Below are 14,864 nucleotides of genomic sequence, written 5' to 3' on the forward strand. Positions count from 1 at the left end.
GGCCAGATTTGAACTCAGGCCCTCCTGAATCCAAGGCTGGTCCTTTATCCACTGCACCACTTAGCTGCCCCCTTGAAGAGGCAATTAAAGAAAAAATAAACACAACTAATGATACCATGTTATATGTGGTAAGTACTTGTAAACTGTATAAATAACATCCATTTGATGAGCGCCTATTGTATACCAGGCACAGTACTAGACACCTAGAATGTAAAGTAGCCCCTGCCCTCAAGGAGATCACATTATTTAGGGGAACACACACACACACACACACACACACACACACACACACACACACACACACACACATATATATATAAATACAAAATATATACAAATCAATAGGGGGTGGGAGTTTTATTTGGCTTATTGATATCAGAGGTTGACACAAGTGTGTGGGTCAGTTGTCAGGGCTCCAACCTTTGCCCATTTATGCTGAAGACTCCCTGACAGGTAGATTCTGTGGCAAGAGGTACTATTGATTAACAAGGATGATTGAAGTTGAGAGGGGGAAGTGAGAAATCACCATAAATTTAGGCATCATGGGGTCCAGGCTTTACAAAATAGTACTGGGACTGGTTATTGTTGTATGGGTTAGAGTCAGATTCTTGGAGGGGAGGACTAAAGGGAATTCTAGGTAGAAAGAAGAGAAAAATTACAGAAGCAAATTCTATACAAAACAAATAAATACTATTATGTGATTGGTTTCTGTAAAGCACACTTCCAGTTTTTAACTTTTTTTCTTAGTTGTTCACCATTTCTCTCCTTTTTGTTGTTGTTCAGTTGTTACAGATATGCTCTATTCTTTCTGACCCCATTTGGGGTGTTCTTGGCAAAGATATTGGAATAGCTTATCATTTCCTTCTCCACTTCATTTTACAGATGCGGAAACTGAGGTAAACAGGGCTTAGTGATTTGCCCAGTGTCACACAGCTAATAAGTGCCTGAGGCTGGATTTGAACTCAGGTTTTCCTCATTCCAGGCTTAATGCTCCATGTACTGCACACACCTAGCTAATCTCTAGCCTTTTAGGCTCCATTTAATTTTATATAAGATTTCTTCCCGAGACTTCATACCATGCCATTATACACATCCTCTGATGATAGGAGTGCAGCAGTTCTTGGCAGGGATACCCTGGATAGGACTTAGATGTCTTAGAGAAGGAAAGAAGCAGAGCATGCATTCTCCTGGAAGATTTATGGTAGGAACATTACCCCTAACTATTCCCTTAGAACAAGCTTCTGCAACAGAGTGAGCACTGAACTTGGAGTCAGACCTGGTTATAAATCTTGTCTCAGACATTCATTGGCTGAATGACATTGGGAAAATCCCTTAATTTCTATGGGCCTTGGTTTCCTCATCTGTAAAGAAGAGGTTAGACTGGATGGCTTCTGAGGTCCCGTCCAGTTCTACAGCTATGATCTTGAGCGTACAGAGAGTAACTATGTGTGTCCAGTGGCTCCATTTCTCTCTGTAGGTATATTTGTTGTTGAGTCGGCTCAGTCATGTCTGACTCTTTGTGACCTCATTTGGGATTTTCATGGCAAAGACAATTGAGTGGTTTGCCATTTCTTTCTCCAGCTCATTTTACAGAAGAGGAAACAGAGGCAAAGAGGGTTAAATGACTTTTCCAGGGTCACATAGCCAGTTAAGTGTGCAAGGCTAGATTTGAACTCAGGAAGAAGAGTCTTCCTGACTCCAGGCCAAGAGTTCTACCCACTGTACCACCTAGTTCCCCCACTGCACCACCTACCTGTCCTGCAGGCATATAACCCATTATAAATAGCATAAATTCAGCATGAAAATAGAATGAAGGAGCAAAAAAAGACATGTTCCTCATGGTCTGGGCCAACCAAGTTCATTATATTGGCCCAAAGAGTCACCAGTCTCAGTTCAACAAACAGCTGTTGAGCATCTGCTAGGTCTGAAGTATTTTGCTTGGCAATGAGAGAGATAAGACAAGGTCTCTGCTCTCAAGAGCTTATAGTCTGGCAGGGGATATGAGATAGGGGCACAAAAAACCCTACTGAATATGAGAAGTGTTTCAAAGTTATATGAAGAAGGAGCTATGAGAGGAGGGAGGGACCTTTTGGACTTGGGAGTGGGTGGTATCATTGCCTTGTTTCAATTAAGTTAAAAAAAAAATGAAGTGAAAATGGAGGTCGGGGTGGATAAAGGTTGCTGCTGAGGGTGGGGCCCAAGAAAACCCATTTAGGAGCCTTCGCAATCATTCAGATTGCTTAAAATATAAAGGAAATGTTTTCCAGGCAGGGTTCTTAGGAAAATTTCCAGCAAGTCTGAGTTACAAGTGACACCAGCAAAATGGGATTTCTTTTTAATGAATGGCCGCATTTGGAAGAAATCATGAAAAAGATCACAAAATACTCTGCTTGATTGTCCTCTCCCCTCCATCCCCAAAGTATATCCAACGAACATTCTGAAATCCTGATCATTCTCTTTTCACATTGGAGAGTTTTATCTTTTGTACCCTGATGACACCACCTTCATTCACACGATCCTTCAAACTTTGGATAAATACTGCCGAACAGTATAAACTAACAGTAAGAATAAATGAGGTAGGGGCAGCTAGGTGCTTACTAGCTGTGTGACCCTGGGCGATTCACAACCCCAATTGCCTCACCAAAAAAAAAAAAAAAAAGATTAAATGAGGTACCTGAGAAATAATCTCATTTTCATGAGAAAAGGGTTAATTTGTTTGCTGTGTTTCTATTAAGAAACATGTGTAAGATGATTGCACATGTATAAACTATATCAGAATCCTTGCTGTCTCAGGGAGGGAAAAGGGAGGGAGGGATAGAATTTGGAACTCAAAACTTTAAAAAAAAAGATAAAACTTGTTTTAACATGTAACTGGGGAAAAATAAAATATTATTTAAAAAAGAAACCTCTGATTTCTTACCACCTGTGGCAGGGGGGTGGGGGGGAAGATAGAATTTGGAATTCAAAACTTTAAATAAAAATGTTTTTTAAAAACAAAAAACCACATGCAAGTAAAATAGAATGATGAAAAATTATCTCAGGAATTAAGAAATTAAAGGGGGGTAGATTATATTTTTCTTTATTAAGCCTCATTGAAACTAACAAAATATTCTTCAGAAATGAAGAAACAAGTCCTACCTGCGTTATATGTATATGGAGTGTGATACATGTCCGCATCATCATCTGGAAAGCAAGATAGAAATGTTATGGCAGCATAGCGCCTTTCTCACCGAGGCTGCTGGTATTCAATAACAATAAAATGTATTTCTATGATAGTTTAAGGTTTGCAAAGTGCTTTCATCATAACAACCCTGTGAGTTTTATAGTGCAAGCATTATCATCCTTATTTTTACAGGTAGGGAGAGAGAGGCTGAGACAGATAAAGGATTTGCCCATGATCATGTAACTAGTGTCTGAGACGGGAATCAAACTCATGTTTCCAGACTCCACATCTAGCAGTCATCTGCTACACATCCTACTGTCAAGAAGAAATATGAGGTGGGCAGCTAGATGGCGCAGTGGATAGAGCACCGGCCCCGGAGTCAGGAGTACCTGAGTTCAAATCCAGCCTCAGACACTTAACACTTACAAGCTGTGTGACCCTGGGCAAGTCACTTAACCCCAATTGCCTCACTTAAAAAAAAAAAAAAAGAAGAAGAAGAAATATGAGGTAACAGTGACTCCAACAGCAATATGGTACCTTACTTTTTAAAGCCCTTAATTCTTGTTTCACGGCTTCATTCTTAGGCACCAGGGAGGCATTTATTGTACATGGTCTTATCTACCCTCTTCATTACAACATCTCCCTCTTACTCATTCTCATTCTGGACACTACTTCCCCCATTTTAAAGGCCTTCAAGATGCCTTAGCAGCAGCAGAAAAAAATAGCTTTAACCCATACTCCCTCTACCCTGCCTTCTACCTGGTCCCCAAGCTCTTACAAAAAGGAACAGCTATGCGTTGGTTTACTACAAGTGAGTGAGATTTTTGATTGAGAACACAGAATGATGCTCTAGATGGGCAGTGTGGGGTCACCACAATCAAGGTCAATATATAGGCACTATGGACCTGGATGCTTGGGGCTCCTATCACAACAGGAATAGGGAAACTAGGAGGGTCCTAGACAACGAACTTGGCAGAATTTCCTATCCTGCCCAAGGAAAATAGATGCTTTCCCTAATAGGTGTTAAGGGCTAAAATTCTAGCTAGTCTATTTAAAATATCTAATGAGTGGTCGCCAATAAATTATAAGCTTTAGCAAGAGTTAGACTTTTAAGCATTTATTAAGGAGAATAAGAATTTGGTAAAGAGAGAGAAAGGCCTAGATTCCTATCTATTAAAGGGAGAGCACATTTCTAGCTCCGCTCTCCACCAGAGTTCAGAGGAAAGAGACTGAGAGTGAGCGCCAGTCTCTTCCTTCCTCCTCCCACTAGCCCGTGTCACTTCCTGACGCCAAAGAAAAGACTCCTGGTCTTGCCCTCAAAGACCTTCGCTTCATTGGTGGAACTCTTCTACAGTAAGTCTCCAGCGGTGGTGTCATTCCAATCATTACAAAGGGAAATTGTGATATCCACTAGGAATTGTGGGTAGTGGAAAGGCTGATAGAATGAGAGTTGGAGGATATATATTCAAATTGTCTACCACGTACTACTATGACCATGGGCAACATACCTGCCTCAGTTTCCTACTCTGTAAAAGGAGGGGAGCGGGGTAGATAGCCTCTAAGGTCCCTTTCAGATCTAAAACTAGGATCCTATGAAAGAGGAACACGCAAAAGAAACATACCAGGTTTGTGAACCATATGGATTTGCTTAAACATTGTCTTGTACCAATCCTTCGGTCTGTCAACTGTCTGTAAAACACAATTTTCAATATTTAAGTCTGGGGTCTTAGCATCAAAGATGATAAGGCATACACACAATCAAAGAACATCATTCACCCTCAACATTCTCATTTCTTCTTCTTTCATCCCTATTATTAGCAGAAATAGCTCTGACATACAGTTCCATTTGGTTAGACTCTCCAGTGATAACAATGATCAGATCTTTTGACCAGCCACATGAGCTAGCTTGTTGTAAATGGGATCCTTCCCCCTCAGTCTCCTGGGCCATCTAGATACCATTTTGTGATTTCTCACCATAACTGAGTCTGGAAAGGATAGACTGATGATTGCACTCCCACAAGTACTGTATGAAGCAACAAGAGCAAATTTCTATCCATGAATCATTTGTAGCAAGACATTTATTGAGCACTAACTCAGGTCAAGGAACTGTCTTCAGAGTTAACTGATGCCTACTTTTTAGTTATTATGCTGCCCTCTAAAAATAGAGGAGTGGGGTGCTGGTGGATGGAACTGAATTCAGACTTATAGGTCCAAGCTTTCTCAGCTACCAAAGCACTGCCTTTAAGTGCATTAAGTAGGGATAGAACAAACCATAACTGCAAACACTTTTTAACATAAATTACCATAGAGTTTTCAGCCCACAGTTAGTTCCTTAAAGGCAAGTGTCTTATTCATCTTTGTAGCTTCCTCAGCTCCTAATTCTATACAAATTGTTGAATGAGTGAATGAATGAATAGATCTAGGATATTGCAGTCATACATCTATGAGAAATGTCCTGTAGTTTGGTAACTGCGAATGAAGAAAATGAACTAAAAAAGCCATAAAATTTGGGTTAACTCTAAAGGAATTTATTCTAAAGGACACATTTTTAAAATATATATTTTTCTCAGTTTTTCTGACTAAAAGGCAACAGACATGATTTACCTTAGTTCTGTCATTATCTGTGTGACCCTCTATAAATGATTTCATTTCTCTGGGCTCAGTTGCATCATATGTCAAAAAAGAGAATTGGGTTAGATGATTTGGTCTCTAAGGGTACTTTGGGTTCTCACATCCTAGGATTCTAGGTCTCCCAGGATGCATATGGATATTTAGGATCATATGACTCACCATCTGTGTAGGTGACCAAATCCCAATTCATGTTAAATTCTTACCACACCAAATGAGTGAAAGATAGTTTTATGAAATTAATAGTTAGCCAAATGATGGTACCCCCCGGGAAAAGATCAAGATGAAGATGATGTCATGGCTCAGGGGTGTCTTCACCATTTTTTATGTCATAGACCCTTTAGGCAATCTGGTGAAGCCCGTGGACTCATTCTCAGAATAATATTTTTAAATGCACATAATAAAATATATTGGATTACAAAAGAAACAAATGGCTTTGGAATATAGTTACCAAAACATGTTGAAAAGCAACTTTGAAGACCCCGTGTAGATCTTTAACTATTCCTTCCTAGACCCATACCAAATCCTTGGGCACATACCTTCCAAGCATATATTGATTGGTCCCAAGATAATCTTTTTCTTTTTCATTTTATTTACATTTGGTATTATGTAACACTGTGCTTGAAAAGTTTCCTAAATTATTTCTGGGCATAATTTATTGTAACAAGGAAGCCCATGAAATGATTCACCTCCCTGTATATGGAAAAGAATCTTGCCAGACAGGGATTTCTTCACTTTTCTGGAGGGCATACATCAGACAAGATCACACAGCTCCTTAGCTGGGTAGCTTTATATGGTGAGCATGGGGAGGCCAGAAAAAGCTGTCAGCTGCCAAAGGGGAATCTGAGCCTCCAGACCTTTTGTGGAGTTGGGAACAACCTATGTTCCTTTCTGAAAGGTTCTCTTAATTTTCCTCCGAACATAATGCTCTGTGCATGAGAGGCAATTAATGAATGCTTTTAGAACTTAACTCCGAAAACCTTTTCTAGGATGCTCTATGAAGAAGAGAGTGCCTTAGGTATGATGGTGAAGTGAACAAAACAATCAAGTTTGAGGGATTTTACTTTTCCATGCTGTAAAAATATATGCCCGAGCAAAAATGTTTTGCTAGAATGTTCTGTCTGGTAATGTGGAATATCTATCTAACCATCCATCATCTATTGACATGTAGAGATATAAACAGGTCTCTATTGATATATAGTTCCTACATTATAAGAGAAAGCATTCTTATTCATTCTCTCTCTCTCTATATATATATATATACTAGAAAGATATAGATATATATGTAGAATATAAATATGTATGTAGAATATAGATATATATTCTAGATAGATATAGATAGATATGTAGATATCTACAGCTTTCTAGGCTATGTATATATGTACATACACATGTGTGTATATTATATATTATATACATATATATGAGACAATGAACGAATGAATGAATCAGAATGCTGTCTGGTGATGTAGATTATCTATCATCTATTGATATCCATATATATATAAACAGGTCTCTATTGATAGTTAGATATACATTACCAGATAGAGCATTCTCATTCTCTCTGTGTGTTTCTCTCTGTCTCTGTCTCTTTCTCTCTCTATATACTAGATAGATACGGATATATATGTAGAAGATAGATACAGATGTAAATATGTAGTCTAGAGAGATATAGATATCTAAATATAGTTATGTACATAGATATCTATATCTATCTAGACTAGAGAGAGAGAGAAAGAATGAGAATGAATACTCTATCTGATAATGTATAATATCTATTTATCCATCCATTTATCTATCTATCTGTCTGTTTATCTATCTGATTGGCCATGGTTTTTCTATCAGGAAAAGCATTATAATATAGGTGCATTTCAATATTATTAAGTTACTTGAAGGCTCAGAGTTTCACATTAGCATAACATACCAATTTTCCATCAATCCAGGGAATGTTGTTTTGTGTACTCATCCTCATGCATGTGGATGGCACATTCTCATATGCAAACCCATACCCATATATAACTTTTCTGCCAATCTTCCCACTCAACCTTTCCTTCCCCTCCCCCAATCTATTCTGGTTTATTTTTGCTTCCCTACAAGCTTTGAGAACCATCTAGCAAGTGCTATATTCAAACTGACATTAAAGAAGATCTGCATTTCTAAAAATTTGTTTGTTTTGAAAAATAATGCAAAGCTAATCCCCTGATACTTAGAATAAAGTGGAGCTTCAATCACATCATCCCATGTAATCTCAGTCCTAGGAATTCTTTTTTCTCCCCCTGTGGTCAAGGCCCAGGCAAAGCATCCTGGGGCTCATGAAAAAAATAAAAAATAAAAAAGCTCTTTTTCTTCAGTTAAAATTACTGAGATGTTCTTTCAGCTTCATATTCAAGAGGCTTTGAAGTTCTGAGTGTGTTTACAGAAAATTGTTTTCTCAGGGTAATTAATTCCACAAACATTATTAAATGGCTGCTCTGGCCAAGACACTATCCCAGTCACTTGGGAAAATACAAAGATGACAATAGAACCCATATGTTGCCTTACAACCAAAGCATAGCTTCATCGTCTCATATGATCCTTACAGAAACCCTGTTGAGGAAGTTAATGTCCCCATTTCACAGACGTGGATACCAAGGCCCCAAATAAGTGATGTGCTCAAAGTCACACAGTAAGTTCCAGAGCTTGGACTGGGATCCAGGTCTTCTCGCTCTAATTTCAGAGGCATATTCTGTCCAGGACTGTGTTGGTGATTGAAGTCAAGCAGCTAATGTCAAGAATCTGAGGTTAATAACCTTTGGTTCCTAAATATATGGCCTTGGGAGGCAACTGAAAAAATGAAAAATGCATTTTTAAAAGCATTCACTGGCTTAGATAAAGCGTGACTGAACATTGAGCAAGAAAGCTATACTTATACATCCTTTCTAAGAAGCAGATGTAAAAAAAGAAAAGATTTCCAATATTCTGTGATGATTCTAACTATTTCCTTAAAGCAGGGATAACTTCCAAGGCCCATGAGAAAGTATGTAGAGAATAATGACTCCCAATTCTTGTGGAGACAGTACTTTATAATTTACAAAGTGCTTCTATGTTCATTATTTCATAGAATATTCCCAAACCCCAGAGTGCTGGACAAGGTGTATAGCTAAAGCATTCCTAGAGAGGTAGGTAGGTGAAGCAGTGGATAGAGTGCCGGGTCTGGAGTCAGGAAGACTTGAGTTCAAATATGGCCTCAGACACTTACTAGCTGTGTGACCCTTGGCAAGTCACTTCACTTTTGTCTGCCTCAGTTTCCTTAACTGCAAAATGGGTATAATAACAGTACCTATTTTACCAGGTTGTTGTGCTTGGCACAAAGTAAACACTATATAAATGCTTATTCCTTTCACTGACAGATGAGGAAACTGAACACAAGAACAGTTTAAATGACTTGTCTAAGGTTATACAAACTAATGTGGTGGAGCTAGTTGAATAGGACAGGACATCTGACATAAGTATTCCATGCAAAAAATATTCTTGAAATCCGGACCTAGACATTTTTCATTTTCATGGTGATGAAAGAAAGAGAGGCAGTGTTCCCTAAAGGATAGCGTTAGCTATCTAATACCTGAGATCAAATCCGGACTCTGACGCCCACCAGCTGTGAGACTCTGAACTGAATTCACTTAACCACCCAAGACAACACTCTAAGTCTACAAATTTCAGAGAACACCACAATCTGCCTTGGTAGGGGGGAGAATTCTCTATAGTGATGAACTCACAGGTCAGTCCCTGTCCCTATTATGAAGAAAGGCAAACTCTGAAGATATATCAAAATTCTGAAGCTATATCTCTATAAGCAACAGGACAAATTGCTTTTGACTTTGCAGACTATTCTATGCTAGTCTATGCAGACTTTGCATTCTGCTGTATTCTTAGTTAAGCATCCCCAATATTCTGGACTTTAGTTTTTAAAAACTAAACAGGAAAAAAAGTGGAGAGGTCTTGTCTTAAGGACATAAAGCAGACACCATGCTATCTCTCTTGTACTAACTTTTATTCATTTTAAATGTATATGGAGACAAATCTGTTCACGCAAATGCACAGCTCAGTTTTTCCAAATAGAAATTGATTGTGATTGAGATCCAGGAACATCTGATTGTGTGTACATTCACCCTTCCCCAGGTGTCGATCAAAATTAATGACCCTGCATCTACTAGTGAACTCCAATTCGCTGGAATTGTGAGTCACACTCCTCTAATAGCATTATTTGCATACAATACGAGACCCATGGACGCATATAGATACACACTGGGGTATATGGGTACATATGGGTGCATATGTATAAGTGTATAAATGTAGTTATAGACCTATGTATAAAGTTACATCAAAGAAGCATGCCGTCCTTACCAGCCTGACATTTCAGTCAGTCCCTAAACTATTTTTCCCCTGTCATCTCATTAATATATAGACATGTCAGTTCCAACGTAAGTAACTGATGATGACAATATTAGGCTTAGACAACAGACTTACAATCAAAGAGATATATTATTTGACAAGACTACTCAAACTTAACCAAGGGATTTGAAGATTTACTTGTAGGTTAAAAATCTGTAGCATTTCTATCTAAAGATTCCATACACTATCTCGAATTCTCCCACAATAAAGACCCAGCAAAGGAGAGAATAAAAAGGATAGCAGGCTCTTATTGAGGATACCCCAATCTTACCACTGTTGTTTTTTTTCTGATACCTGCCCCATTCCTTTTCTCCATCCATTCCTTTTCTAGGAATCTCCTGCGTTCCCATGAACTAGCTCTTGGCACTCGCACGGCCCCATATGTTGGTGTTGGCAAGGCAGAGTGCACACAAAACCTGCCCCTCCCCTCAACTTCACCTGAAGAGGTGTTGCAGCTCTCATCCTGGCTGTCATTAGGGTCTCCTCTCTCCCCAGGTAGCACCAAGCTCTCTGTCCAGATGGACTTAGGAAGCAAGGAACTGCCTTCCACAGTTGCCCCTGCTGCTGCTGTTGTTGCTGCTGCGGCTGAGACCCGTCAGAAAAGCCTAACAGTCTTGAGCAAGGAGTCACTGGAGTTTAAAGAGTTTTTTTTTAAAGAGTCCCAAACACTTTCCTTGTCATCCCCAGAGAGCTCTCAGCTGTGGCTGTGAAGGGGGGTGGGGGCGGGGTGGAGCCAGGGGAATGGTGTCCACCAAAATGTGTCTATTATTGCAGTTAGAGGTTCCTCATTGCTAACACGAAACGTCACTGTCTCTCTTCCCGCCCCTTTAGCTCACAAAAATACCAGCTCCCAGCAGACGCCTCCTCCCACCCGGGGGTTACACACATCCATTTCAAGAAACGAATCTCTTGGCTTGCCAGCAAGGCACATGGGAATCAATTTTAACTAAAGCATTCCTGCATTCCTCCTTCTTCCATTTTCTCTCTGTAGTCCGAAAGCTCATTAGTGGAAAGAGAGGGAAAATGTGTGCTATAAATTATAGCTCTGACAAGTACATAATGAAAATAAAAAAGTTGGAGCCATCCAATTATTGCCAATCAACACTTCCCTCCTGCCACATGCGGCATCGTATTCAAGAACGCACAGATTTTGCACAGTGTATTCCCCATTATATAAAATCGTAAGAATGCAAAAGAAAAAAAAAACTCAATACCCCACTATTCACAATTGGTTCTTTGTAAGGGTCTACTCACAATGACAGAGAGGCAAATTCCAGCCTTTCTTACCGTTCTAATTGCTGTAGGGATTCCAGACTCATCTACTGGCCCAATGCCTGCATAGTGGGGGGCTTTAATCACTGTCACTTTCTTCTCTTCCTCTGAAGATCTATAGATGGGTATTGTGCTGCTGGTAGAGCCACCATCCAGAGAATGGGCATGCTGGGAATATGTGTCTGCAGCCTCTGTGGACACAATTTAATGGAATGATGTAGTTGATAAATAGTGCAAAAAGAAAAAAGATAACTAAATTTATACACATATTAAAGATGCGGACTGAGAAGATAAAATAATTAGCTATATAAGAGCATTCACTAATACCACATTTTTTTGTTGTTATTGTTTTTCTTTGGTGAGGCAATGAGGGTTAAGTGACTTGCCCAGGGTCACACAGCTGGTACGTGTCAAGTATCTGAGGCTAGATTTGAACTTGGGTCCTCCTGAATCCAGGACCGGTGCTCTATCTATTGTGCCACCTAGCTGCCCCTAATACCACATTTTTAAGACAGGTCCACTATCTGCTGTATTGTGCTGATTTTCCGTTTGGAGCCAAGACATTATTAAGAAGATATATTCATCAGTGGTATTTGTTTAATAGACCCTCTCCCATCTATTTCCCATGACTGTTCCCCTCTTTCCCAATTAACTTACTGAATTGCTATGCATTGGTTAGGGACCCACTTAAATGTCATCTCCTTCAAAAAAGCTTTCCCGCAATCCTTAACTGGATAAAAATCTTCTTTCCCCCTTAGATATTAAAATAAATATTTCCTGTTAATTCCCTGATGCAGTAGTGTCAAATTCAAATAGATATGGGGGCCACAAATCTGTACACAGGGATCTCTACAGACCACATCTTGACTTAGTTTTAAAATGTAATGTTATCCACGTTTTGTTCTATTTGTGTTTACTTTGTTAAGTATTTACCAATTATATCTGAATCTGGTTCAGACAAGCACTCTGAAGTCCCAGTAGAATATTTACACCTCTGCTCTAATGCACTCAGCATGCAATTTGGTGCTTTTTATCCATCCGTGTTTGGATCTTTTATTGCCCTACTAGACTGTCACCTCCTTGAAAGTAAAACCATCTTACCTAATCTTCCTATCTCCCTTAGCACCTAAAATAATGCTCTGAACATGGTAGGCTCTTCTTTTCTACTTGTAAGGGCGAGCTAGGTGCTGCAATAGATAGAGGGGTGGGCCTGGAGACAGGAAGACCCATCTTCCTGAGTTCAAATCTAGCCTCAGACACTCTGGGCAGGTCACTTAACCCTGTTTGCCTCAGTTTCCTCATCTGTAAAATGAGCTGGAGAAAAAAAATAGCAAACCACTCTAGTATCTTGGCCAAGAAAACCCGAACAGGGTCATCAAGAGTCTGAAAACCAATGAACAACAGCAACAACAAAGTACTTCTATCCTATGAGTGTTCAGAAGCCCTTCTCTGTCTCTGTAGACTGCAGCATATGTATACGGGGTATTTATTAGTTTGTTTGCTAATAACTAAACAAAAAAAATGGGGCTTATATTTAGGCAAGGGTTGAATAACCAAGATACATGTCTTGGATTTGGAAATGCTAAGGTCTGGTTTCAAACCTTTGCTCTTTCATTTACTGTGAGTTTCCCTTCTCTAACCCTCAGCTTACTCAGTTGTAAAATTAGGGTGTTAGGGCTGATTGGTCCCTAATGTCTCTTCCAGCTCTAAGTCTTATGAATTTCTCCATTAGAAAAAATGCAGGGGGCAGCTAGGTGGCGCAGTGAATAGAGCACCGGCCCTGGAGTCAGGAGTACCTGAGTTCAAATCCGGCCTCAGACACTTAACACTTACTAGCTGTGTGACCTTGGGCAAGTCACTCAACCCCAATTGCCTCACTTAAAAAAAAAAAGATTAAAAAAATGCAGCAATTGTGGATGTCATTTCATTTGGGAAATGAAATTTAAAGAAAAATCTGGGTGTAGTGGAATCTCCCTGTAGCAAAACTTGCCATCAAATGAATTATGGTGATAGTGCAGAATTTCACACAAAACAATAACAGAAATATGTTTGATCTAACTTTGAGCTGAGAAAAATAAGAGCTCACATGGAATCACAAAGTAGAGGATAAACAGATTTAGACTCTGAAGGGTTCTTAGAGATGATGTAGTTGAACCTTTACATGTTACAGATGAAGAAACTGAGGCAGGGTGGGTGGGAGGAGTGATTTGCCCAAAGTCACATAAATAATAAGTGCAGATTCTGGATCACAGGATAGGGCTCAAAGGCAGGTTTTCTGAATCCAATGAAAGCTTTAAAAGCAACCAATAAAACTATATTGGAAAATTTAAAAGCATTGGACTACTTCTGATGGATATGTCAGAAACATCGGAAACATGGTACAGTGGAAAGATTGCCCAGTCTAAGAGCAGATTGGTCTAGATCAGGAGTGTTTTACCTGAAGTCCAAAAACAGATTTCAGGGGGTCTGCAAACTTGAATGGAAGAAAAAAAATTCCCATCTTTATTTTTGATAATTTCTAACTGAAATTTAGCATTTCCTTCAATGATGATAAAATTTAAAAAACCCAATCTTTATTCTGCTTAGGAGTTCATAGGTTTCATTAGATAGTCCTAGGGATTCACAACACATAAAAGGGTAAGGACCCTGGTACAGATGATCTGTAAGGTCCCTTCTATTTTTAATATTCTATGATCCCTAGTAGGGCAATGCAGGACTATTTCAGAAACAAATTACTTATTTTTTTCTTGAATGAATATTGTAAAAATAAATCAACAAAATCATACTGAAAATACATAGTTCCTTATAATCAGGTGTAAGAAAGTATTTTTCTTGACTTAAGTCCAACTGTCTTTTTATCAAATAATTTTAGCTAGGAAAAATTAATGAGATTCATTTAGGAGAAAAAAAAAACCTAGCTAGGAAAATGACAGTGAATCTCCTTATAAGTAATTTCTCTTGTCTATATCTTGTTTGTATAGAGTTTTTGCATGTTGTCTCCTCCATTAGATTTTAAGGTCCTTGAGGACAGGTACTGATTTGGCCTTTCTTTGTATCCTTACTGTTTAGTCCATTCCCTGCCACATCATTCAGTTGTTCAGTCACGTCTGACTCTTGGTGACCCCACGGACCATAGCACACCAATGGGGTCCATGGGGTTTTCTTGGCAAAGATACTGGATTGGTTTGCCATTTCCTTCTCTAGTAGATTAGGGCAAACAGAAATTAAGTGACTTATGCAGTGTCACACATCTAGCAAGTGTCTGAGGCTATATTTGAACTCAGGTCTTCCTAATTTCAGGCCCACTGAACCCACTGAACCACCTAGCTGCCTCTACCTGGCACATAGTAGATACTTAATAAATTCAAAG

General features: G+C 39.1%; 1 protein-coding gene across 30 annotated transcripts in view; it reads right to left on the reverse strand.

Moving 5' to 3' along the window:
* The window catches only part of SORBS2 (sorbin and SH3 domain containing 2), a 511,092-nt gene that overhangs the window by 90,777 nt on the left and 405,451 nt on the right, over positions 1–14,864 (reverse strand). For 26 of the 30 annotated variants that reach the window (XM_043970499.1, XM_043970498.1, XM_043970500.1 and 23 more), the window contains 3 exons: positions 11,510–11,685; positions 4,786–4,852; positions 3,139–3,183 (listed from right to left, as the gene is read on the reverse strand). In XM_043970499.1, coding sequence (XP_043826434.1) covers positions 3,139–3,183; positions 4,786–4,852; positions 11,510–11,685 — 288 coding nt within the window. Of the gene's footprint in view, positions 1–3,138; positions 3,184–4,785; positions 4,853–10,660; positions 10,912–11,509; positions 11,686–14,864 lie in introns of those variants that run through there. The other 4 variants (XM_043970514.1, XM_043970525.1, XM_043970518.1 and 1 more) reach the window with 4 other exon arrangements.

Source organism: Dromiciops gliroides, chromosome 6, assembly GCF_019393635.1.
Source record: "Dromiciops gliroides isolate mDroGli1 chromosome 6, mDroGli1.pri, whole genome shotgun sequence".
NCBI classification, from domain to species: Eukaryota; Metazoa; Chordata; class Mammalia; order Microbiotheria; family Microbiotheriidae; genus Dromiciops; species Dromiciops gliroides.